Below are 26,989 nucleotides of genomic sequence, written 5' to 3'. Positions count from 1 at the left end.
TGATGTGACAGCAGCTACAGTTGCCGGGAAGGTCACTAGAGGTCTCACTAACCCTGCTGGCTCTGCTGCGGATGCAAACACGAGCTTTCCCTCTCATTCGCCAGTGAACAAGCATTTCTTTCACGTTTCATCTCGTATTTTCAAAATTCCAGCACAATGTTTTACATAGTTTTGTATTTTGTTATTTTAAAGCCAGCACTTTTTTTGCTTTAAAAAAAAAAAGTAAAAGAAAGGTAGGCATTGTGTTAACTTCTCCTTGTATAACTTTGGAGCTTCTGATAAAGAATCAAAGAATATCCTCTGTTCTCACCCACGACGCTGTTTCCAACAGACACCCCTGGATCAATGGTCCCATGTAATGTTTATCTGAATCAGGTAAAATTTCTGGCCTCCACAGTATCCTGTGGTGGTGACTCCTACAATTAATATGTGCATTAAGGAAAAATAAATGTTCTTTTCCTCTTTCTTTCTTTCTTTCTTTCTTTCTTTCTTTCTTTCTTTCTTTCTTTCTTTCTTTCTTTCTTTCTTTCTTTCTTTCTTTCTTTCTTTCTTTCTTTCTTTCTTTCTTTCTTTCTTTCTTTCTTTCTTTCTTTCTTTCTTTCTTTCTTTCTTTCTTTCTTTCTTTCTTTCTTTCTTTCTTTCTTTCTTTCTTTCTTTCTTTCTTTCTTTCTTTCTTTCTTTCTTTCTTTCTTTCTTTCTTTCTTTCTTTCTTTCTTTCTTTCTTTCTTTCTTTCTTTCTTTCTTTCTTTCTTTCTTTCTTTCTCTCTTTCTCTCTTTCTCTCTCTCTTTCTTTCTTTCTCTCTTCCTTCCTTCCTTCCTTCCTTCCTTCCTTCCTTCCTTCCTTCCTTCCTTCCTTCCTTCCTTCCTTCCTTCCTTCCTTCCTTCCTTCCTTCCTTCCTTCCTTCCTTCCTTCCTTCCTTCCTTCCTTCCTTCCTTCCTTCCTTCCTTCCTTCCTTCCTTCCTTCCTTCCTTTCCTTTCCTTTCCTTCCTTTCCTTCCTTTCCTTTCTTTCCTTTCTTTCCTTTCTTCCTTCCTCTCTCTTTCTCTCTCTCTTTCTTTCTTTTGCTCTTTCTCTCTTTCATTTTTTTAAATTCATTACCCAAACATTTATAGGTTATCTCCCCATTCTTACAGTATCACAAATAGAAAATATTCTTTCGTTATTCAGTTCCCCTATATTATTCTTTTCCAAGCTGAGGACTTTTTGTCTTTTTAGACATTTTTCATATAAGGGCTATTCCATCCTTTCTCACCTTCCTCTTTAATTTTTTTTTCTGTTCCTATTGTAGTTTCTTCACATCAGTGAAATTATGCATGCAGCATTCAAGATGTGGAAAGCAGGTTCATGCCACACACTGCAATGGCTTCTGGTTTGCTCTCCAATCCTAGTAATTTCTATAATTCCAAAGTATTAGATCATTAATAAAGCAAACAATTGAAGTATGTAATTTACTTCTGTCTCATCTATCCAGATCTAATTGCTGGAGATGCAGTTGGGATTTAGTGTTGCTGGAAGCTATTCTGGATTTAGGATTATTTAGTACATGGAAAAATAGCATTGTAATTTTCATCCCTACATGACTTATAAGGTTTGTCTCATCTTTTGTCAAATACTTAGTTAGCTTCTAATAATATTTCTGTTTCCTCTGGGAAGGATGTTCTCCACTTGGTACAATTCTTATTTACACCTAAAGTCCTCTTTTGGTGTACTCTGTCATCAGTTGCATTTCAAGAACCCTTTATGTTAGATATTTGTGTGTATGAAAAGACAAAGGTAGTCAGCTTACAACCTGAAATAATTCAGATACTTTAATATCTCAGCATAAACCAAAAAGATATCAAGTACAAAAGAACAGTACTCCTCAGTTACCCTGTAGAAACTGGATTTGTCCTATGACTTCTAAATTAGCAATTAGGGTTTGAGACATGAAAGTCAAGCTTTAAAAATTGTTTTGAAGTGAGTAGCCACTTGGATAGGTGTGACTTAGGTGATATATGCTATAATGCTACTTGAATTTCCAAAAAACTTCATAGAAGTCTGTTTTAAGTGTTCTTAAGTTAACTGACCTCCCATGGGTAGTAGAGAAAAAAACTGCTTAAAATGTAAGAAACAAAGGTTTGAAATAAATGGCAAGTTTCCAGAGTGGAAGGAGAGATCTGTACAAAACCTGTGTTCTTCCATACATTCATGATTTATCTGGAAAAAAGGAGAGTGGGATGATGTTGCTTGCCAATGTCATAACTTCCTGGTAGTCAAAACAAATGGCAACTGGCAAAGCTTTTCAGAAGTCATCTGCTAACATGTCAGATTTCTAAAATGGCAGATGACATTCACTTTTCTTAGATGCAAAGCAATGTCTGCCAAGAGAAACAATTGATCTCTGAACCAGCAATTATCATGCAGAAAATAAATCTTAGAATTACACAGATAATGTTGTGAAAATTGAAACTTAATTCTTAGTAGCACTCAAAAAAGCAAACTCAATGTTGTGAAGTACAATGGGAGGAATTGCAAATGAAATAGAAATCATTGTTATTATTCCTCTGTGTACATACAAGGTGTGCACAAATCTTAAATACCTACACGGAGATTTGGATTCCCACATCAAAAAACTCATATGGAAATAGAAAAGATACAAAGAAGAGCAACAGGTAAATTGAAGTTATAGAATGGCTTCCTCATGATGAATGAAACAATGCAGTGAACCAGGATTCACTGGGCTGTACAAGAATAGGCAGGGTGATGGTACTGTACAGGTCTCTAGCCTATTCTTTTTCAAACTCCTGTAGAGAAGGTAAATTTGTTGTAACAATTTTGCATTGTTTCTTACAAGACAATTAAGGATCATAAAATAAAATAACACAGTGCTAAACCCCAGCTAAATAGAGTGGACTTTTCCCACAGTGTGCATTTAAGTTCTGGTTCTCACAGCCCTAGCATGTTCTGGATACCACACGTCAATGGAAGCTGGATTATGAAGATGCAACACAGAAAGAATCTGCAAACACAAGCATGGTCATGTCTTCACTCAGCAGAGGTCAAGGATGAACAGAAAGTTCAAATTAGGCACCTGTATGATAAGCATGACTGATATTGGTACTGATCATAGTATTTGCAAAGAATAATGGTTTAAGCCATCTTATGCTTAGCTATTGGAGATAGGACTTGGGTTTAGAATTTGAAAAGGAGGAAACTGGGTAGGAGTGGTTATCAGTTGTGGAAAGCTACTTGCATTTATGAGAACAAGAATACACAGAAACAGGTACCAAAAAAAGAAGATATCAAAAGAACCTTTTCCCAAATCACATTTTCATTTGTTCCATTGAAAATTCATGCAAATATCATTCAAAGTCTTTTGCTTAGAAGCTTAATAAATAAAAAAACTTTAAAAATGCACTGACTTCATTCGTCCTTTCCTTTTAAAGACCTCTCACTGGTATGACAATCACAACATTCAATACATCCAGAAAAAGAGCCCTACCTGTCCAAGGTGGTATCAGATCTGTATCGTCCAAGAACACCTTTCTGATCTTCCTTTCCATTTGTGCTACTGCTATAATAAAAAATTTAGAAATGCCACTTTGGTCACTGATTTTATTAAACAATTTTCATTAATGAAAGACTATCTATGTCTCAGATTAAAGTATCATACAGGGGTTTAGACCATCCAGGTGTCAACAGATCAAACTCTGGATCCACTGCAGTGATCATTTATTGACACTGGAGTCAGATTTACAGTGAAAATATGTATAGACTAAAACTGAACAAAGCAAGTTCTTTGCTTTGTTCATGATATAGTAAAAGGATACTCAGGGTTTTTTTGGTAATATAATTAGAAAGGTGCTCAGATACTCCACCATACCTGTGTAGGCTATCTTGGGATTTGTACTGGTTAAGCACCGCCCTTCCGTAGTTTTCATCAGCACTTCAAGCAAAAGGAAAACAGTAAGTATTAAAAATAGATCACTTTTTCTTGGCAAAAGATATTCTGTTTTCCATCAGATTTCACAGCTGTCCACTACCACTGTAATTGCACCAGAACTCTGCAGTAGAAAACTCCAGACATTTTGGAGTAAGAGTTATCTCTTCCTACAAGCTGTTCATGGACCAGATAATGATAACATGGTCTCAAGGCATTGTTTCTGCTGTAATTTTAGTCCTAGTTTACACTAGAGGAAATTTAAACTGATTCTGACTTAGGGTCCTTAAAAGAACTTGCCAAGATTTATAATCCTCTTGCTTATAAAAAGATCATAATCTTGCATGTAAAATGTAGGATTTTACTTGCAGGGCAGAATTTCATTAAATACTCAGCACTCAAAAGTCCCAATGAAAAACAGTCAGTGAATATTCATCAAACTAAAACTTCCAAAAGGCAATCAATACCTCATAAAGATAAATAAGTAAGAGTTATTTGATTGAATTCCCCTAATTTGGTTGACACCATCCATGCAAAAGTAGATGCTCCACGCAAAGGTACATGGCATACTGAACTAAATATGGAAGAAATGCATTTCACATTTTTCTTACCTTTCCTCCTCAGGCTTCTTCTTTATCCAGCTGTTATCTTGCAAAAGGGTCCGTCGTTTATTAATATCATGAGTAGCCTGTTGTCTGCTTTTGATTGCAACAGAGGGGCTCTTCTTATCTGCAAATGCAGAGAAACATGTCTTGAAAATGAACATGTAGAAAAATTTTGTCAACCTAAATTATTATTACATCGGTTGAAATAGGTAGAAATTTAAAACCAATTGAATTTTCAGTTATCACACCTGTTTAATCCCGATTGCTTCCTGAAAAGTTTGCAGTTTCACCTTGAAGGGCCCGCAGAAGCCCAGCTTAGCAAACTCAATTCAGTTTCATCCTTAATATGAAACTGCTTTGCCTGTTTCTAATGTAAACACATTTCACAGATCTGATAAAGCAATTATGAAATTTGCATACCACAGTAATCCCAGGAAAGTCAAACTAATGAATCCTGTTTCCTGGGGTGTTGTCTGTGGGTTTTGTATTTGCAGATGTGTGACAGGATACAAACTTTGAATGACAGCTAAACTTGAGGTGACCACGTGGCACTCCTACTACACCCAGCTCAAACTATGTGGATTTTCATGTTTCTCGGAGTCAGACTCCCTCTGAAGCTTTTTCCTCAAAGGCTGAATGAACAGAGTTTCTTTACTAGTCAGTTACTTAATCTTAATCTGAACTTTGATCAAAGCAATACCTTTACACCAAATTTAACTAAAATTGTTGTATGGTTTCAGAGGTTATTTGGGAGAGACAGACTGACATGCTGAACAAATATGGAAGCCTTATTTACTTTTGAAAACAACCTAAAATATCTTTGTCCAACAAGGCTGATATTTAGTGTATTGGGAAAGTAACAGTATAATGTTCAATTGATTTGGGAGAATATGGATTCTTCAGTGTATTAGAAAGCTGATGTTTATCTCCTTTGTTTTTTTCATGAGAATTTTGGCCCTTTTTGCAAGCAAAATATGCAATTATTATTGCTTAGCATTATCAGTCCACCTAAGTTTCATGTCATCAGCCTGTTTGAGGTAAGAGCAAATATTTTTTTGATATCTTTAACATGGCTTATTAAAATGAAAATATAGAAGTTAAGACCAAACAGAAATTTCATCTTTTTAATTGCTATATTTGCCCCAAATTTTTCCAGAGAAGAGAGGGTGAAATATTAAATATGCAAAACCTTTGTTAATACAACCAAATAATAATTTTAAAAAATGTGGAAAATACAAAGGATCTTGTGTTTTCCTCTAAAGACCCTCATGGATTTCTCCATTAATTCCTCACTCTCTGAGCATTCATGTAAAAGGATTTTTAAAGTTCAGGAGACATCACTATCTGGTGTTCAGTAACTAGATTGTAAATATTGTGTGCAGAAAGAACACGCTCCAGAGAAAACACATGCAGACAGTAATATATCATTTTTCAGAGCTGTGTTTTGGCATTCTGCTCTGATTTATAAGAAAATGTACTCTATATATTTAATACAAGAACTTCACCTGTAGTGATAACATGAAAAAATGACAAATAGCTACACTGAGTGGAAGACCGAATTGTAATAAAACATCAAAACAATTATCTTTCGTGACAATAGCCAAGAGCGAATTTTTAAATACTTTTTTTCCTAAAAGTAGATAAAATAGAGATAAAATTCTGTAAAAAGAATAAAAACAGATCTGTAAAAAGAGATAAAATTCATTCTAAAAATGTATGAATGTCTCTAATTCAAACTGTGCCTGTTTCAATTCCCTATAGACATGTCCATCCTGCCTAGTGAAAGAGAAGGAATGAAAGGTTTGGACTCATCACTGATGTTGCCTAGTTACAAATGTTCTCTGGTTCTGTCTTGGACTTGCTCTCTCCAAGACTGAGGTGCTAGAGAAGTGTTTTAGGAGCCATGGCTGTGATAGCAGAGGTGTGTGCTTCCATCTCTTGGCCTTGATATCCAAGTTTGGCTTTCTTCTTTTTAAGCAGCATAGATCCAGCCAATTGATAAATGATCAGGGACAATGCTGTTTGTAAGAATGAGCTGACAATCATGGTAGATTAACAAAAGCTAATCTATCCTCACTGCATGAATTCTGCATCAGCCTGTTCACTGCCTATTAAACTAGTTTTTATCTTAAAAATATTTATTAAAATCCGACTTTAAAGACTTCAAATAAATGATAGCATTTCAGGCTTGCCTGAATAGCTTCAGTGGGTTGTCAAAAATCACTTGGATTTCTCAGAAATCATGGCATTTTAAATTGCAAAATGCAAAGAATGTTTCATGAAACCTTGTGTAAAGCTGGTAGCCCAGCTGGTAGGAATATATATTGTTTTCTTGTCAAGAAACATTTGACAAGTGTTTAGCAGATTAGCAAGCAATCTGCTAATGCCTGAGGCCCTGGGCAAGCAGAAAAGTACTCTTTTCTGGCCTAATGAATTTTCTCCCGAGCTTCAGCTAAAAAATTAAACATAGATCTGATCCAGCAGATTAGGTCACACGAGCACAGGCAGATGCAGCTCATCCCTGTCTCCATTTGACAATAAAAATTTATGTCCTCAATGCAGCAGAGCCAAGCAGCTCCCTGCTGTGTCTATGTGAATTTTGGTGCAGTTGAGCCTGGCATATCCCACCCGAACCAGGCCCTCATGCATCTCAAAACCTTTCAGTCATTAGAAATATTTTGGAGGTTCAGGAAAATGGAAAATTTCATCATGTTTCTAATTTGCCTCTGGTTACTTCTCTGCACAGAAAGCAAATTCCAGCCCTCCTCGAGTTTTACTCCTCCAGAGGACTAAACAATACTACCAGACAATGATTAAACAGCTTTTTTCTCCCCTTCCTCCATTCTAATTTTCTCAGTTTCTCCTCATTTTCCCTGTGTGAGTCAAAGAGATGGTGGGGAGACCAGTGGATCTTCCCACTGCCCTTGCAGCCACTTTGCTCCTGCAGCTTTTCCATGACAACCACACCACCCTGTCCTCACCACCCGGCTCCACCACACTCTGACACCCCATGGGATGTTGTGGCCTCAATCCCTGCCAGCCACATGCACAACATCCAGAGTCTGGCATCTAAAGCCAGTCATGGTGGCCCTGGTCACCCTCCTGCCACTGCCCGTGAGGGAGCCGTGCCAGGGGCACGGAGAGGCCTGGACAGGAGCGAGGCCTCAGCCTGCAGTGCCCCTGGAGCAGGAAATGGAGGAGACTCAGTGTTACCTCCTTGATTAGGAGACTGTTTCCGTATGTTGAAAGCTGACATTTGTCCTGTGCGATTGTTCCGTCCTTTTGCGGGAATCTAAAAGAAAAAGTGACAAAGAAAGGAAGTCAGCGTTGTCAGCCACATTAGGAGTCGGCCCCAAAGGCAGGTCAGGTTTGCTGTCCACTTTGGTCATCTCCTTGCACAAGTTTAGTCTGACAGGCTGGAATGGCTGAGGGCTGCCCACAGCCATGCTCAGAGTGAATCTGGTGGCTTTTCCCTTTTGCCTGGTCACAGCTCTGTGCATCCCTGCCCTGCCCCTCTGCTGTCACCCTGCCCCTTCCCTGCTGGGAGCTCCTGCCCTGGGGACACTTGGTGTGGTGGAGCCCTCAGGGCAAGAGGAGCAGTGCAGGCTGGGCAGAGGTGACAAGCTGCAGGGGAAGATGGTGTCAGTCCCTGGCACAGCACCTGGGGCACCCTGAGCTCCTCCAGCCCTGCTCAGGGGTCACTCAGGCTCAGTGGCCAGCAGCTGATGCATGGGGCAGGACACAAAGCAGCTCTGCTGCTCTGCAACAGTGCTCAAGTCACTGACTTCTCCCCTTAATTCAAATCAGCTTAAAAGCCTCCAAGACTGATGATTAAAAAAAAAAAATCAAAACTGGGAGTCGAGCTACTCAAAAGATTTCATGTTTTGCTTTGAAAGTGGATTTTGAATACCAGGATTCTTAGAGAAAGCATCAAGCAGAACATGACGACATTTTAATGACAGAAAATTTTCCTTTAAGTTAAAAAAGCTCCAAATGCTAACATTGACTTTGGAGTTTGGGCAAAACTGACCCATTGGATTAATTTTTGTAAAGCAGCATTTTCCAAGAAAACAGTGCTGTGCTGGAAAGCTCACAACCAGCACCACTGTCAGGCTGCTAAAATTTACAGAAGCATCAGAAAACTGACAGAAACAGTTCTTAAACATCAGAAACATTCCTGGTTCTCTGGATGACAGAGCTGTCCTTGTTTTCTTTTTGAAGATGTGAAGTGTATTGTTCACATATGTAAAATAGAGTGGCGATACCAAGGCCTGTGGCTCTTTCTTTACTGATGGAAGGTGAAGCTTTTGGATGCTGGCAAAAGCTTAAGAATAATGCTTACACTTACATCCACAATAAAACATTGTGGATGCCACAAAGGATTGAACTTAAAGCAGATTTTTCTTTTCTATGCTTTTGCTGCCCAACTATTCCTAAAAAAAGCTTATGGTTAAAAAAAAAAAAGAAAAACCACAAAAAGAATCCCAACCACCCCCCCCACCAAAAAATAGCATCTCAAAAAATATCCCAACATAAACAAACAAAAAGAAGTATTAAACAACTAGAGATCTTTCTAGAAAGTAAAGATACAAACAAAAAAACTAACATTGCAGTCTGAAGTCTGCATGTATCTTAACCATTTGTGAAATTCCAAATATTTCTTGGAGTTTAAAATTCTGGCATTTTGAAAGGCTCCTACCCGCATTCCATTTTTTTTAACCTTAGTTGTTGGTATCAAGCAAGCATTGGCACAGTGTGTGTAGAAAACATGTGACTGCTGGATCTGGTTCCCACACAATAAAAATATGCTCGGGGCTATGGTGAGGCTTATTTATTTTGCAATAGGTTATAAAATGCCTTTTAAAAATATTTATGTAAGGTTTTAAGCATATATGATCTGAATTTCCTAGAAACTGTTCAGGTAGGTTATAAAGCAATCAGATTTTTTAGGTAGTTACCACTTTCACTATAAATTTTCCTGAATTGTCCCAAGATGATACAGAGGCCTCTGGTTTACTTTTTCAGCTTAGGTACAGCTGGACATTTGATGCAGTCATTCCCAGGATAATAGAAAGTTTGATATTTCAGTACATTTTCAAGCAATGAGAATTAGAACTTCTTCATCTCAAGAAGTAGTAGTTTGCATAGAAGGATTTTGGATTTATTTTCTATTAAGTACTTTTAAAGCCATTTCCTTAGGGAAATTAATCATACAACTTTGAAAAAGGAGACTTCTTTTGTGAAAATTAAACCAAATTAAAAGCAACTATAAAGAGGTTTGCAACTCCTCTTGTATCCATAAGAGTCCAGTGTGTTTGTTTCATCCTCCAACATTTAATTAATACTGGGCTTTTTCTCATCCTATATTAATTTTTTAATATTTTTGGGCAAAAAAAATATTTCTGTTTCACATGTGCACAGCATTCAGAATAAACTGCTGCATAGTGTCCTAGCCCAAAAGCAGTATGCATAAATGAATCTAAGAAACAGGTACACTCCCTTTTACAGTCAGCACTGAAAATGTGCCAGGTAGTCTGAAATTTTAAACCCAAGCATTTCAGTCTTACAGAATACTGCCATTTTGTCCTTAAGGCTTTCCTCTTACCTCTGAGCTTTCAAGATGTATATCAAAGATTAATTCATTAAAATTTAAAATGCAAATTTAACAAAAAGTCTTACTTTAATCTGTAGCACAGACAATCAAGAATCATCAGGGTAAGATTTACATGTTAGGACTTAGAAATGAAAAGAATCTTGCATAAAGAGGCAGAATAGAGCTCATCAAAGCATTTTTCCTTGGCCTTCACTATTTTCAACTGTGTGTGTTTGTATTTGAAAAGGAGAGTGGACTAGAGATTATGAGGATCCCATTAGTTTAAAAATATCAGCTCATAAAGATCTGGAACTGTCACATTTTTCACATAGGTCAGAGAACAGCTCATCTTCAGACCATAGGGAGATAAACAAAAAGTTTTTAACTTTGTAAATGAGATTGTGAGAAAGCAGAGTTATAGCTTTCTGTATTATGCTGTAGTAGTAAATTATGTTCAGACATTTTTAATAAGATCTCAACCACTGAAGCAAAACAACTCAGCTGGAATGCAAAACAAAAACAAACAGGAATGCAACTCCAGTGTAATTTGAATTTAAAAACAGCGTCAGGAAACTCTAAACAAAAATTAAAACTGCCCTGGCCAGTCCAGTAAGCAGCTCCTAAATGGTTTTAAGACATGCCAGTCCTAGATTCAGATCCTCAAACATTTTGTGGGAAATCCAAACATAATCCCAATGAAATTCAGAAAAACTTCAGACATGGCTTCAGGGAAAGTAAAGGTCCATCTAACCTGCAAGAAATTCTTCCAAAAGCAGCACAAGTCTCTAATACTATTTTTATCCCAAATACCTATATTTACACTTCTGCATCTCCTTTTCATCTCCTGCAGTGACTGATCAGCAGAATACCTCAGGCCTGCCTTAAATTCTGAAAGCCAGACCTTCTAGTTTTCAGATCATCTGAGCACACCCATTCCTCCACCACAGAGTCCTTTTGCCTTCCTTCTGCTCTTGGCTGTGGCTGTCTGTGTGATTAGGCTTCACACATATGCATTGCTGTATTTTAAAAAATACATAATAATAGAAGCATTTCCTGTAAGATTCATGTTTTCCACATCAGACTGAACTAGTTCCAACACAAAAATCTTTGCTCTTTGGCTTCTAGCTATGACAGTCATTAAGACCTTATTCATAAGAAGACAGTTGATATGTATTTTGCTTCTAATAAAACAAGATTAATTTCCACAGCTTAGAGGCAAGAGGCCTCTGCATTATCTGTATAATAAGGAATTCAGCATAGTAAATGTTGAAGGAGTGTCAAGAAGGATACACCTTCTTCTCTTTTTAGTCAAAATATTTGTTTTTATACTGAGATTTTTCATATGAAACATTGCCAAATTCAAACACCTAAAATGTCAAATTTCCCACTATTATTAATGAACTGGGTGATACAAAAAGTGGTAACTGAACAACTGAGTTAAAAAAAAAGAATGTTCCAGAATTTGCCTGTCATCCAACTTCTCATGCTGTATTGCTAAACCAACCTCAATTGTAGAGAAGTTGCTGGGATTGGCATGAGCACGTTAAACACCAGCTGGAATAAACGGGTTCAGTATATGGCTCTACACAACCACAGCTTGCTGGCTGCTGTTTGCTACATGATTTTCAAGTTGCAGCTCTCTGAAAGCATCTAATATTTGCCATGTGAAAATAAAAATTTGTTCTTTCTTTATCCCAAATATGAAGCTTGCCACCAAAATTTGATTTTCTTGAACGACTTTTCTGCTCTGAACAAAGCTGAACAGTCAGTATCCTGTCAGAAACCAGAGCTCAAAATTGTAGAATCATTCCTTTAGAACTGAAGACTTACTTCAGCTCTACCTTTTGTTTTCCCTTGTAACTCTTAATCTCAATTCTATAGTATGTGGCTTATCTTTGATTTATGTGAGTTGAATGTAGAGAACACGATGGTTTAAAGAAAATCACATTTGGTCTGAATCACAGTTATGAAAGACACAACAGAGTTTCCTTGCTTTCAGTTAACAACTTTCAAGTCAGCAAACTTCATTATGTCCTCCCTCATTTCTCTTGAATTTAGTGTGAGCAAGCAACTGAATTAAGTAATCCTGACTTGATACAGGATAAAGATTTCCAAGCCCTACTAAGACACATAATTGCAGCTTTTCTTCTAGACAAGTACCCATAATTGTGTGAGGTAAAATCTTACTGGTCTGGAAGTCAATAGTAATTTTGCTGTTGTCCACGTCCATCCTTTCTCCCCTCAGATAAGAGTGCTGTGACTGGGCTGTCAGATCTGCCTACCTACACTTACACTCAAATAAGTATTTCCTGATTGCAGATAGAGGCTGTTTTGCAAATCACTATCACAGCCAGAACCATTCAAGGCTGTACAATCCTTCATAAATCCGAACTTGTTGTTACAGACAAGAATATGATCTTTTCAAACAGCTTTAAAGGCCCCTTCTGTCAGGTGCAGATCTCTATATATAACTGATGTTCTAATTTCTTCCCTACACAATTGCACGTAACATGATTCTGTTTGTTTGGCAATTAGCTAGTCTTTTTTGTCCTTTTGCTGAAAATTACATTTAAAAATTGCTACATTTATTTCAAGATATTAAACAATCACAAAAATATGTTCCTAGACAGATTTTATTTCAGGAGTTACACATCAGAGCAATAGCCATATAATACGTTTGTGAACTTCTGAAAATAACACATTTTTGTGTTTAAATAAATATTTTACTCTACCATTTTTTCCACAGAACTAATAATACAGAAAAGAATTCACACAGAAAACAAAAATAACGTGTATTTGTGTGAGAAAGAAAGGCAAGATAGGACTAGAGGCCACGTGAATATATGACAGCAATCATTCACGTATTTGTAGCTGAAAGAGCTCTCAAAACTGGTTTTTCAAGATGTGGGCGGAGGAGATTCTGTTTTGAAAGAAGCTGTGGAGCTGTCACTAATGTAAAATCAACTAAATCACAATCCAAATTTGTATGTATTTTCAAATTAGAAATACTCATTCAGTTGTAAATGTAGGCTTTTTTTTTAATAGAGTGTAGAAAAGGGGGTGATAATTTTAATTTTCTTTATTCAGCTCTGTCATTCAATTCACTAGATTTTTGATGAAGAACACTTCCTGTTTATACATGTGTTCAGGTCATTGTATAGCTAAGTCCTTGCATTTAAGTAGAATGGGTATTTTTGCAAAGGTGAAAATTAAAGGCAACTGTTGTTTTGGGGTTGGGGTTTTTTTTCCCCAAAATAATAAAAATAATTCAAGAAAATGATAAAAGAGTAAATACTTATTAGTTTTAGACAAAAAATCCAAACAAAGAAAAAAACCAAACAAAATGAACCGAAGAGCAAAAATGACATTAAAACAGCAATTCATGAAAAGTGGTCTGAACAGTGAATTTATCAGAGAATTATCACTAGAATAAAATGCAATTAGCAATATAATATAAATAATGAAATAATTAATATGGTCTGGACAGAAGTCAGAAAGTTCTCAGGAATCTGAACACGAAAACTCTATAACTTTCAGAGCTGCATTTTCATAGTCAAGTTCTTCATACTTCTTAAAAATCAGATCCTTTGAAATGGCATCCTAAACTGGACAGTAAGAAATCACAGAACAACTGAAAACGTAGGAATTTCCCAACATGGTAGGGAACAGTATAAAACCAGAACAGTTAACACCCTTACCTAGGTATGGCAGAAGCTCGTGTCCTAGTGTGGCTCAGTGTGGTTAGTCAGCCTGGAAGGGAGGCGCAATCAAAGCAGACTGAGAGCTGAACTGTTCTTCCCCATCCAGCTGTCTGAAAAGTCAAGAGATTTCTCCTTCAGAGGCTGAGTCACTTAAGGAGGAGGTAGGAGGTGTGGAAAAGGGTGGCACCTTGTAGAAATACCAGATCAATTAAGAGTACGGGTGAGTTGTTGTCCTTCTGTGCTTGCTGTTCTTTTCAAGTGCAGTAGGGCTGGGTTTCACAAAATGAACTGCCTTCACAGACCTTGAAAGCAGAAAACCAAACAATTACCATTTGGAAAAATATGCTAGAGTAATTTGGTTTTTCCACAGAAATACGTGTTGCAGAGCTATAGGGCTGCCTCTCAGCCAGAGTTGCAGGTATTTACAGGGATGAACATGAAGAAACACCACATTTCACCAAAGAGAAGTTCTGCAGAAGTGTTACGTGGGTATCACATGCTGGGATCTGATCTGCATTATTTGCACCGTTTGGGTACGTGGGCAGAGGCAAAAGATCTGGGGGGAAATCCCTGCCACGTGAGATCTTGTTGCATGTCTCTCTTATCTCTGCACATTTGCATTTCTCCTTCTGTACTGCCAGCAATAAACAAAGGAGGGAAGAACTTGTGTTCACTTTTGTTTTTTCTTTCTTTAAAATGGCTGCAAATAGATTTGTAGGCTAAGAACTGCCTTACTGTTAGTAAACACAGCAGTATGAAATCAGTACTTTTCTCATAGGTATACTGTGTACAATTCCATGCTTTTCTTTAAGATACGGAGGCTGGTTTTAATGTATCTTGTACAAGTCCACCTTATTTTATATTTGGGCAGCTTTTGAATTGAAATATGTGAGAGATCATTTAGCAACCTTTAGTCCTATTATCTTTTGTGAAAATTAAGAATTTCTTTGAACACAAAAAGGCAAACTGGCGTGAATTAACTTAGTAATAGCCTGTATTTCTGTCAATGGTTACCTTTTCATAGGCTTGGTACTTAGTAGTATGAAGCTATTCTCCAAACATTGGTTCTATTTGATAAAAGACAGCTGATGAAGCAGAGCAGCAGACAAGAAAATACCACATATTACACTAATAGTATAAACTATTAACTACCACAAATCTCAGAATTAATGAAAATAAGCATGCAAACATTTCTAAATTTTGTGCATCTCAGGGTCTGTGTCTCTTAAAGTCAAAAATACTTACAGCAGTCCTGGAATTTTCAGGTACTATGTATTTATCTTTTTACAGTCAAGAAGAAACTTTTGTGAATACGTGTCTTTACAAACACATTGAGCATTTAGTTGCCTCCTATATGAAACAAATATCTTTCCCCATAAGAAATGAGGAATTAGCATTAAATGGGAATTAGCTTTAAAAAACGTACATACACTTTAATTTGAAATTGACATCTAGCTTTTATTCACAGTAACACCTGAGAGTAGGAAAACCTTCTTTTCGAAACACTTTTCTTTCAAAATTCAGGTGCTACGTGATATGAATTTGTTATCAGTTTCCATTCAACCAGACAAGCCCCACTTGTAAATCAGAGATATGCTTAACCTGCCTCACAGCACTACCTTCTTTCGCCAAAGTGTTTGGGAAACACAAATAGAGATGCAAACAATATAGTCTGGAGAAATTACATTTATATTTTCCTGCATGTATGGCCTTTGAACACAGAGAAGAAACTTTGGGGCAGAGCAGGCCAGTTCTGCTACCCCAAATAAGCCCAAGGCTTATTCTAAGGCAGTCCTTGCTAAGTCTTTGGTGTCTGGTGTGGCAGAGTAGACAGCCTATAGGAACATGCATACATATGAAATTCCAGCAATGGTGCTGACCTCAGCCTAGGAATAAAGCAGGACAGCTGTCTTTTAGTGACAACCACTATATTAATTGGATGGGGAATTTTTGGTGTTAGTTATGCTGATTACTTAATATTTCAAAGCTGTAAAAAATAATACAACCTTTTTTTAGACTGAAGTAAATCTGACTTACTTATAAACAGTCTGTCTCATTTTCTGTATTGTAACTACATGCAAGCAATGTTCCTAGGGAATAAAGAATATATGATGTAGTGATGTATATCAGAAATTGAACAGTTTCAGCATAACCATAACAATGAAAATGACATAACTATTTTCCATGAAAAACTTCTCATACTCTGAAGAAATTCAGCTTTCAGAAATTCAGAGGAACTCAAACTTTGCCTTTGGACCTCAGTATAACATGTAACACTTACAAATCCAGCCATGGCCAGAGTGTGAGAACTGTTCCGCAGTCAGGCTTCATTTTTCTTTCAATTCTCTAGTATAAGGTCCATGTTAAATTCAAGGAAGGATAGAAGTGAAATACAGCAAAATGTAATTTCTCAGACTATTTCAGAACTTGAATTATATTTTCCTTACTACCTTTCTTACTCTTAAGAAACCATCCAAGTTGAAGCACAGGCAGGCAGTATTCTAGACACAGATTTTTCCATAGTGCCAGAAAAGAGCAAAAAATACAAACAAGTTTGTATTGACAACTGATGACTATTAACTGAGTGTGTAATTTACCTAACCATTGCACTGGGCATGTACTACTATTGATTTATCACATTTCAAGTATATTTTTCTTTTTCTTTTTAGTTCAACCAGTGAGGTGCTTTGGTGCAAACAGTAAATTGTTTCATATCTATCTATCTATCTATCTATCTATCTATCTATCTATCTATCTATCTATCTATCTATCTATCTATCTATCTATCTATCTATCTACTTGCTGGAACTTCAGTAAATACTCTGCTTTTGCTTGTCATTCTCTCAAGAAGAAAAGAGGAAGTTCTCTAAAAAGTAGATACAAACATAACTGGCAACATCCTAGGCTTATAGAACCCCATCAAAATCATTCTGATACCTTGATTTAGCAGAGTGTGTGGCCTGTCCTAATTTATGACAGAAAACAAGAAATATCTTAGAATTCCTCCCTACAATAAATCCTCTTTATCCTTTATTAATAACCAGCAATTGGGACATATTAGTGATCAGTAATGAGAGGCCACTTTCTCTTGCAGCTTAGATTTTTTGACACAGTTTGGAAGACATTTCAAGCAAGCTCATTCTAAATACCCCATCTACAATGAAGGCTTATTTGCCATCCAAGGAACTCTCACAATGCCTGCTAAGAAACTGCCAGTAGGGGATGTTGACTTTTAAAACAGAGTAGCACTGGCAGAAAACTGAACAGAAGTATTTCACAAGTGCCATAATTTAGTTTTGAATGGCTTATTCAGTGTCATTAAAGTCAAAAGCTTATAGCACCCTACAGTGGTAATACATTACCATACTTCCCAACTCTCATAGTTTTCTGAACAAGATGATTGTGTTCAGTGTTCTTAGCTTCAGCTTATCCACTTTTCTAGACATTCTATATCCCTTGATTGCTAATAAAATACATTTTTCTCTACATTATTTCCTTGTCAATTTTTGTTGGTTTTCCATTTTTCAGTACAAACCCTACTGCAAAATATTGTGCTACCTCCACATCTTTGTTAAGGTTTATAAGACAGCATAATGAAAATAGCATAGTGTAGCCTAGCTCTATTGAGCTTTTATGTAGATTCACAACACAGAGCTGGGAATGAGCAGTGACTCAGAAAAAAATTTTTAGACAAATAAGGTTCTGTGACTCCTCCCAAAAAGGGAAGAATACTTTACTGAATATATATTTTTAATACACTCAGTCCTCCAGAAGAGAAGTCCTGTAATACTTCAGACTTTCCAAGAAGGATAGGTTAACTGTGGTGTTATGGGTTAGGAGATTCTATAACTGGTATGTCCAAAAGATTTGACAACAGCCTAGCAAATAATATTCTTTTTTTTTAGTTTCAAGATAGGGTAAAGCAGCTACATTTAAGCTATTAAATGAAACATACCAAAGCCCATTATCTGGCCTGAGGACAAGGAGCACAGCATGTTCTGTACCTGTATCACTAAAGTTGCTTTTCAAAAAGAACTGTGTGGCCTCATCCACACTCCTGCTGAAAGCAGTCCAGAGCTTGTAACAGGGAGATCTGTCCATGCCTAAGTCTTTTTTCAGAGACAGATAATTGTCATTAACAATACTGTGTCAAGGACTGTGTGTGATAATAATATGGACAAACAGAGGATATTGCTCAGGTCCAGATCCTATTCCTACTAAGTTAACTAGTATGGTCCTAATAATTGGCCCTGATTTCTCCAAATTTAATTGTGTTCAATAGAGCTCATGTCAAAAGATTACTAAAACTAAACACTCTGAAACACACAGATAGGTGTAGGCAGTGGATGGTGCAAGGCAGCATTTAGCAAACTAACACAGCTTGTTAATGTAATCTTTATTGGGGATGTGGGTTGCACATCTGTGCCACCTGCACATTTTTCTTCCTTAAGCTTAATGTCAGCTCACCTATGTACATAGACAGCAGTTCCAACAGGTTGAGTCAAACGGGAAGGGGTCACTATTGCAAAAAACCCAGTGCAGCAAATAGAAAAGGAAGTGATGCTCATGCATAGGGTGACACCTTCCTCTTGAAGGTGACTAACACACGGCCTGCTCCTCCCTAAATTCCCAGTCCAGCCCTGCATAAAATAAGCTGATGGTTGAGACCTGTGTTAGGTCTTTATACAGAGTTACTTTTCACTCTGGTCAAAATAATTAATCAAGAGAATATATTGCCTATGGGTACACCCTTACCAAGAGGTATGTGTGACTCAGAACCAGATTATGAATGTCTCTATCAATCTGAATCCCAACATTCATGGCTGCAACACAAAGGAGAGGGAGAAATAAGTATGACTTTCTCCCATGGCAGGTTATTCTAACATTATAAATTCCCCCTGAAGATTCTGGTCCTCGTGCTCCTTGAAAGACAAAATAAAATGATCTAATATGATTCTATCATTAGATCTAATGATACTAATGAGATGGAAAGGCCTTTTCTTCATGGGCTTCCTTACTCCTTCTAGGATATGGGTTTTAAAGGTAAATAAGCCATGTCCTGGGCTTCCTTGCAAAGGGCAACTGCTGGCAGTGCCAACTACCTGCAGTACTTTGTAACAACTTTGTTCTTTCCTTTATGCTCAAAAATTAGAATTCTTCTGCCTAATTCATGTGCAAGGCTCATGCTTTTACAACCCAATGATTAAGAGGTGCCTCTGCACAGGTTTAGGTGCAGAGACCATATACCCAAGTCAATGATACAGATTTATTTGAACAATGAGTGTGAGGTAGAGAGATAGAAATAAATGGAAAAGAGGTGAAGGGGACAAGAGGGATGGGGGGAAAAGAGAGAGACAGAGAGTTAGAGAGAGGGTCCCAGGCTTGTTCAAAACTTTTCCCCTTTTATACATCTCTTATTAATTAGAATTCTTTCTCTATTCTTTCTCTAAACAATCCCCTCTACTCCAAAGCAAATTGGTCTGCATGCTCAGTCTTTTTTTTGAGTTGGTGGGTTTCATGGGTCAGTGGGTTATGAGTTGGTTGTCATGATCTCCCCTGTGAATTGTGTTTATTAGTCTTTCTTATCTTGGGAGGTATGCCAAATGTCCTTGTAGCCTGTAGACTCTGCATTCTTTGTGTCTGCAATCAGTGATACATTTTTCTTCCCAAGCTTTCCTAACCTCCCCCTAGGCCTGAGATCACTGAAGTGTGTCAAGCCCTAAACTTCAGCAAGTTCTACAGGCAAGTAATTCATCCTCCAACACACAGACAACAGTACCACCTTTATCCAGCCCAAGTTCCAGGTATCCACAGAGACATATCTGGGGGGCCTTGGTGGCCACTGGTGGTCTCAGATGCCATCTGTCCCATAATTAGGGTGATCCTTGTTTGACCAGTGATATGCCTATTAGCCATTGTTTCTTTTCACACAGTTTGCCATGGTGAAAATTTCTGTCCAGATCCATTAACCAGAATGTGCTGACCAGATCTTGCCTTTACCAGGCCTGAAATTAGGGCCTTCCTGTCTCAAATTCATCCCTTCTCTGCCCACTGTGGTGGCTTATTTTATGGCAAGTTCCTTCTGTGGCCTAGCAGTGTTTGAGACAGGCAACTGTGCTCTTTAACTCTTCGACACACACTTAACTCTCTCAAAGAACAGGACAAGAAAGGAACAGCTCACCAATTGGAAGAGTCACTTAGCATATGACTAAACCCAAGTTCAAATCATTCCTGCTTTTGGTAACAGCTTATTTTTACCAGCAGACTACCTTAACCACTGAGTTATAATTTTTTTGTGTAAGGGAACACAATTGCCTGGGGTTTTTTACCTCCTGAAAGTTTAAATATTCACTGGAGAAAGAATAATGGTACAGCCCTTTTACTATGGCATACAAATATTCGCCTCACTACTGTCAAAATGAATATTTAGATAATATGTATGGATTTCTCATTTTTTCTTTTTGAAATTTCTCAGCACTTTCTCATTTGAATGATTAAAATAGGTAGACATAAGAATTATTTTGTAATATGGTGTAGCAACAGCTATTGTACAGAGGCAGAAGAACTTATAAGCACTTTCACTAGATTAAGTTACTGTCAAAGTGAGAACAGCATTTCATAAAGTCTGGTATGAAATACCATAATGCACCAGAGATAATGTTGTGTTTATGGATTAACTTTTGCCAGCCAAGCCATTTCCTTTAGTTCTTGTAGGTTGCTGTTCCTGGGGAAGACCTTTCAACTGGATAAATTAAGGCATGCAATCTTTTTTTAACCACACCTTTCTGAATACAGGAAGGAGCACTGTCAGAGCTTTTTCATATGCATTTTTTGAATGCTAAGAAAACCTTAGTCACAATACAGATGTATTTGCAGCCCATTGTTCTCCCAAAAGGGTGTGGCAAAGTTCATAAACTAAAGGAGGAAGAAAAAATGTCATAAATATTATGCAAAATGTCTCAAAGTTTTCACATCTTCTGGTTGCCCCAGAAAATGTCTGAGCAGTGTCTTCTGTTCATAGCAGGTGCCAGTGCATTTCATGGAGGTACACAGTCTTTAATGTTATTAGGCCTGATTTTCTCACAATTTGAATAGGTCCTGACTCTGCAAATAAGTAAAATATATTTCAGAAGTCCCTAAAAGTCTAGTACATAGCATGCTAAACTTGAGTATTTTGATCTTGCACCACTGCTATTACTGCCTTAGCTAAAGAACATAGTTACTTGTGTTATCAGTTACTGATAAGATCAGTTATTTGAGGAAAACTGTGCTGAAAATCTGGCTAAATCCAATGACATCTGTGTGGCACCAGATGAATGGGTGTAACCAGTTCTGTAGCTTATGTCATTGATAAATAGCTTATTTGTTAATTTGTTACCAGTTTCTGAATTAACAAAGGACATTCACATAGATGGCTAAAGAATCAGATTGTGACCTAGAGTAGTAGAGGGAGTGTGAGAATTAGGATTAGATGGGCTTTTTTCATTAAAAAGTGACTTTGTAATATCTCTATCAAATCCCCACTGAAAGAGCACTGGGAAAGAACAAACAGTGCAGATCTCAGGAAAAGACATCTCTAAAATATGTTAGAAGAGGCAAAGTTAAAAAAAGAAAAGTTTTTTCCTGCTCCTTGTCTGAAATTTTCTTATAGCATTTAATTGGTCATGGGCACTGTAAATACATAGGAGACAACCCCCACAGGCTGTTCTTTTTTATAGTGCAGATAAGGAGATGTATCTGCCCCAAAGAATGATATCCATGTGGGGAAGTTCACATTACACTTATCTGATAGACTGGTTCTCCTCTCCTTGCCCTGGTATTGTGTTTCAATTTTCTGCTAGGCCTAAGCAGCTTTCTCTTGTAATTCCTTCTTTTATTATTTGGATCAAATTAGTTGACTGAAAAATCGATTGTCATTTGAAAGCCTACATGGAAATTCCATACCAATCAAAGCAACCCAACAAACCAATATCCCACCTATTTACTGAAATCTTCCTTTGATGTACATTCCATACTGGTTTTATCAGCTCACTTATCTGCTGTGCATGATAGCCAAACGTTACAGATTGTGATCCTTTTCTCCATCCACATCAAAGCTGAATGTGGACATGGAAGAAAGGAAGGTTCCTAGAAGATGCTGGCTGTGGTATAGTTAGCACAGAACAGTTTATTTTAAAAGAGTTAGTAGAAAATGTGTTCTAAAATCAATTACTGCAAAAATAAGACACAGACCAAAAACGTGAATCGGAAATGATAGAATTGAACTTTAAGAGGTTCAGAGAAGAAAAAAAAAAAGATGATTAAAGATGCATAATTACTTCTCCCCACACTGAACAAATGCATCAGCTAAGACTGTCTTAGTGTGGTGAAAGGAGGTGTAAGTATAAAAACATCATAAACAGTATGAGAAGGGTGTATTTCAATTCTCCCCAGTACAAGAGCTATTTGGCATCAATGAGAAGAGGAGAGGAGAGGAGAGGAGAGGAGAGGAGAGGAGAGGAGAGGAGAGGAGAGGAGAGGAGAGGAGAGGAGAGGAGAGGAGAGGAGAGGAGAGGAGAGGAGAGGAGAGGAGAGGAGAGGAGAGGAGAGGAGAGGAGAGGAGAGGAGAGGAGAGGAGAGGAGAGGAGAGGAGAGGAGAGGAGAGGAGAGGAGAGGAGAGGAGAGGAGAGGAGAGGAGAGGAGAGGAGAGGAGAGGAGAGGAGAGGAGAGGAGAGGAGAGGAGAGGAGAGGAGAGGAGAGGAGAAGGAAAAAAAGAGAGGTGTTTCTTTCTGTATGTAGGATGTAAGCTCTCCTTGCTGCAAGAAGATGTATCTCCAATAGTTTATGAAATAGTTTATTTATACTCATGCCTGCCTGTACTTGTGCATGTGTGTGTGTGTGCAAGCATGTACTTATATAGGCATGTGTGTGTACCCATATGTCAAATAGCTGAATGAGACACAAGCTTGAGGAAGAGAAAAGCAGTGATGGTTACTAAATAAACAGAAATTCCATTGGGCTAAAGAGGACCTTGAGAAGCAAATTGATGGAGACTCTAAGGACACTTAGGGAAAGCAACTTAAATGTTCTCCCTGTTCTTCCACTCTTTCCTTAATTTCAGAATTTTGCTTTTGGCAGCTGTTGGAGACAGAATACGGGGCTGACCAAGGAGTGCCACTGTCATGTTATGCCTCTATGGTCAAAAGTTGTATAACACACATAACTTCAACTGCATTAAAATTCTTTCCTAATTCTTTGATGATAATGCAAACAATTAGCAATACAATCAAAGTGATACCATTTTTTCTGTGGAATGTTGATTTGTCAGGTATTAAAACAAATCTTAGCGAAGGATTTGTCATTCAGCCCCTCAACTGAGAGTCATAGAGCATTGTCACTTTAATTCTTCAGACTGTCTTTGTTTACATGACAAATGTGGAAAGTATGCAAATATGTAAACATGGAGAGAATTTTACTTTGTTCGTACATGTTTAAGATATGTACGAACTTTCCTTGCTAATAAATACCTTTGCAATCCAGTAAAAATTTTTCACCTGTTCAAATATCAGAAAAAATAGCAAAGCAGATTTATGTAGTTCATCTGCAGGAGTAAAATTTAAAGTGGTACCATGGAAATGGCATCAGCCCTCCACATTCCCCTTCCCTGCAAAATAATTCAGCTGACTTATTGTTCTCCCTTATCCACAGAATTAGAAGGTTTAGTAGCATTTCCAAGCATCTTCCAAGGAATAAACTTCAGGTGCAGATTTCAATCACTAACTATGTGAGGGAAAGGAGAATACATTTCCTTAATCAACACATCTGCAAACAGGGCCTTATGAGCTGGGAAGCTGAAGGAATAACTGAGTTTTCTTCCTGCCTTTTCAAAAAACTTGTCCTTTGATATAAACTGGCCAATAGACTGATATCAAACTCAGTACATTTTAAATATAAATTTTTCCTTCCCTTTTATTTTGAGTAAATTATATTCTTCTAAAAATTGTTTTCCAAATTATGAGTACTTTGGAAAGAATGTTGGCAGAAAAAGGAACTTTTACAGGAGTTTTAATGTTCAGTACATGAAAGAGAATTGAAGGGTTTTTAATTTGTTTTTGTTGCTGCTGCTAAATTAAATTAAAACAAGGCTGGGCATTGAAATTGGATGATTTTTAAATAATGTGGGTGATATTACAAGGGAAAGAATCAAAACAGAATGATTATAATTATCTGGATGTAATCACAGAGGCCCAGATAAGTTCCTCAGGTTCCAGATCCTGCCACAGTGAGTAAGAGCATAACATGAAGAACCCAGTAATTTCAGGTGTAGGCTTCTCTGGATCTCTCTCTCCATTAGGTCATCTTCTCTGGATCTCTCAGGCTATTAGTCTGGGACAGCTAAATGCCAATTAATGCGTAAGTAAAGAATTTGAATTCTACTCAATGAAGGAGACAAGAGAGCAGTGACAGCAATTTTCAACCACTTGTTTCCTCAGAGCTGGGCGAGACTTTCCATCACAGGTCCTATTTAGCAAAAAAAGCTAGACTACATCAAAAGCTAGGCTCCTATCTCTAAATTCATCACTCAAGACACCCCTAAAGTAATCTCACACAAAAGCAGATTAAAGTAGGTCAGTGGCTTGGGCTGTGAAAGTTACCATTTCTCTCCACTGTTTTGAAAGGAAGCCTGAAAATGACAAGTCAGATTTAGGCACCTACAGTGTAGATACCTATACATGTCAGATGAATTCCATGTAATGGCAGAATTTCAAATATTTTTTTCTCTTGCAGAAAGCAATGGCTTCTTGTCAAATTAAAAGGAAAAGGAAATGAGGATGCAGGGGTTTTTTTTCTCTCTGTCTGGAAAAAATTCAAGCTTATTCTGCAGCCTCAACAGAACTGCATCTATAAAAACATGCTCCCCTACTGCACTGTAGCCCTTCACACAAAAACTGTGTCTAGAAAACTATAATCTGCCCATGTAGGAGTCTAACACACAAAGAAATTGTAAGATGAGAGAATAGAGAAGAGAGAAAAACAAACAAACAAAAAAGTGCTTTCCTGACAGTTTCATCACTTTCACTCATGGGTACAAAGGAAATATTACTTTTATTCTTAGAAAGAATATGTCCTATTTTTCTGCATTTGACTCCTCTAGCTATAGCTTGAATTTTGGTGTTTAACTACTTTACTTGTAGGTGTCTATATTCACTGTGTTCACATCCCTGACCTCCAGATAAAACAGTATAAATTAGTTTTGGCATGTTCTGTGAATTTGTGAATAGAACCTCATAGCATTGTACATAATCACAATCTTTGAATTCTAAATTTTTTTCTTAGTTTTCTTAATATAACTTTGAAATAAGCAATTCTGCTCCAGAATATTTGAGAATTCTAAACTCACAGTGCTGAACTCATTTTAGGTTGAAGCAGAAACCTCCAAGCCAGTGAGCTTTGTTGTAACTTAATTATATGGCCAAGCTGGGTGTGTGAAAATATCCAGTGTGCACTGGAGAATAAATTGCTGGGTTTGGTTTTTCTTGATTTACAAGTTGCTATAAGTGGTGCATGTTCCCAGGGAGTGGTGAAAAGTAGGGGTGTGTTAAACAGGTTTAAGAACATTTTAAAGAAACACTGTCAGGTTTGAAACATAGTAGATTTGGTGTGCATCCTCCCTCCTTCCAAATAACATTTTCTGTTCCTGTGGTTACAAACAGCTGAGTTGCACACTGACTCTCTGTTTAAGCAATACCACAAAATCCAGTGTAGCAGTTTTGTGTCACACTGTTGCTCTCCTTTTTTTCTTTATTTTGGCCATCAGCGGGGAAACGAAACTGCCAGAATTGCTGCTCTCTGCACTCCTTGGAGAGCTCAATCCACATGCCATTGAATTCAGCCAGTAAAATCTTGTGGTTTTCTGCAAAAAATAGCTGTGGTGAGGACAAGCAGCTTCTGGATCAAACAATTTCTCTGCTCAGAGTTGTACAATAGTTATTTGATAGTGTTGCTGGGGCCACCACTTCAAGGTCTGAAACTCCCCAGTACAAAGTCTGGGCTGCAAGTTCCCAGGAACCTAGGAAAAGTGACGTGATTTTGAACCTAAATCTTTTTTGTTTGTTGGAAGCTTTGCACGGAGAATTGACATAATTTTAAATCTTTTATAGACATAGCACTGATTTTGAGCCTTGGAGACCAAGTGGGTATTTCCTTCTTCTGGATATCCTACTGGAACCAAGGAAAATTCCAATTGAATTGAAAATAAGAGTAAACTTTCTTAAACAGATTTCACAAGAGATGTCTGGAATATCCATTTCAATAACTTGTTTAGTGTAGGAGAATAGAATCAGCTGAGCAAAGTGTATATACAAAATTCTGTACATACAAAAAGCCATTTGCCATTATTGCAAACAACACTGAAGTCTTTGTTTGGAAGGATTCAATGTTATTCTCTAGGCAACATTTTGAAACCACTTTTTCTTCCCCAAGCTGGTAAATCTATTAATTTTATTTCTCTCTCCTGTGGCATTATGCTATAGTACTTGCAATGTTATTCAAAATTCAATAAAATAAAAAGATTCAATACCAGAAGGTCCAGGAGAACCATAAAATATCCTGAGCTGGAAGGGACACACAGGATCATTGAGTCCAGCTCCTGGCTGTGCATGGGACATCCTCAAGAACCACACCCCATGACTGAGATCATTGTCCAAACACTTCTTGAACTCTGGCAGGCTTTGTGTCATGACCTCTTCCCAGGAAACCTGTTCAGTATTTAGTTATTTGAGTAAATACATCTTTTAAATTCTCCCTCCAAAGGTAATAAGGGAGCACCATGACAAGCCCACAAATCATTGTTTGCCAGAACAACACTTAGTCCATGAAAAGAGGAGAGTGGAGTTGTGCCTTGCAAGTGCCACTGCTGGGAAGACACAGAGCAGAGGGAGACTGAAATTTGGAAGCAGGTATCAAAGTAACTGAAGAGGATTTGAAATAAGAATGAAGGAAAACTATGCCAAAGGAAAAATGGAAGTAAGCAAGAAACGATCTCAAAGGTCAAAGATCAGTCTGATTTCATATCCTGACAATGCAAATCCTCCATGGCAGTGTTCATGAAGGGTTTCAAGAACAGTATCCTTGTAAATGAAAATTAATGTCTCCTTCTCTTTTAAGAAGTGGTAGAGATGTTTTTGTAAAA

The 26,989-nt window shown here is 37.4% G+C and overlaps 1 protein-coding gene across 5 annotated transcripts in view; it reads right to left on the bottom strand.

Annotated features, from left to right (window-relative positions):
* Window positions 1-26,989, bottom strand: part of SCEL (sciellin) — a 68,568-nt gene that overhangs the window by 32,477 nt on the left and 9,102 nt on the right. The window contains exons 2-7 of one of the 5 annotated variants that reach the window (XM_063149497.1): window positions 14,006-14,120; window positions 13,816-13,928; window positions 7,738-7,816; window positions 4,531-4,648; window positions 3,863-3,925; window positions 3,482-3,553 (exon numbers count right to left, since the gene is read on the bottom strand). In XM_063149497.1, coding sequence (XP_063005567.1) covers window positions 3,482-3,553; window positions 3,863-3,925; window positions 4,531-4,648; window positions 7,738-7,780 — 296 coding nt within the window. In that variant the 5' untranslated portion in view covers window positions 7,781-7,816; window positions 13,816-13,928; window positions 14,006-14,120. Of the gene's footprint in view, window positions 1-3,481; window positions 3,554-3,862; window positions 3,926-4,530; window positions 4,649-7,737; window positions 7,817-13,815; window positions 14,121-26,989 lie in introns of all 5 variants that reach the window. The other 4 variants (XM_063149498.1, XM_063149496.1, XM_063149500.1 and 1 more) reach the window with 4 other exon arrangements.

Source organism: Melospiza melodia, chromosome 2 (genome assembly GCF_035770615.1).
Source record: "Melospiza melodia melodia isolate bMelMel2 chromosome 2, bMelMel2.pri, whole genome shotgun sequence".
Classification (NCBI taxonomy): domain Eukaryota; kingdom Metazoa; phylum Chordata; class Aves; order Passeriformes; family Passerellidae; genus Melospiza; species Melospiza melodia.
Note: the sequence above shows the minus strand (reverse complement) of the source record. Positions and strands in the feature narration are given on the sequence as shown.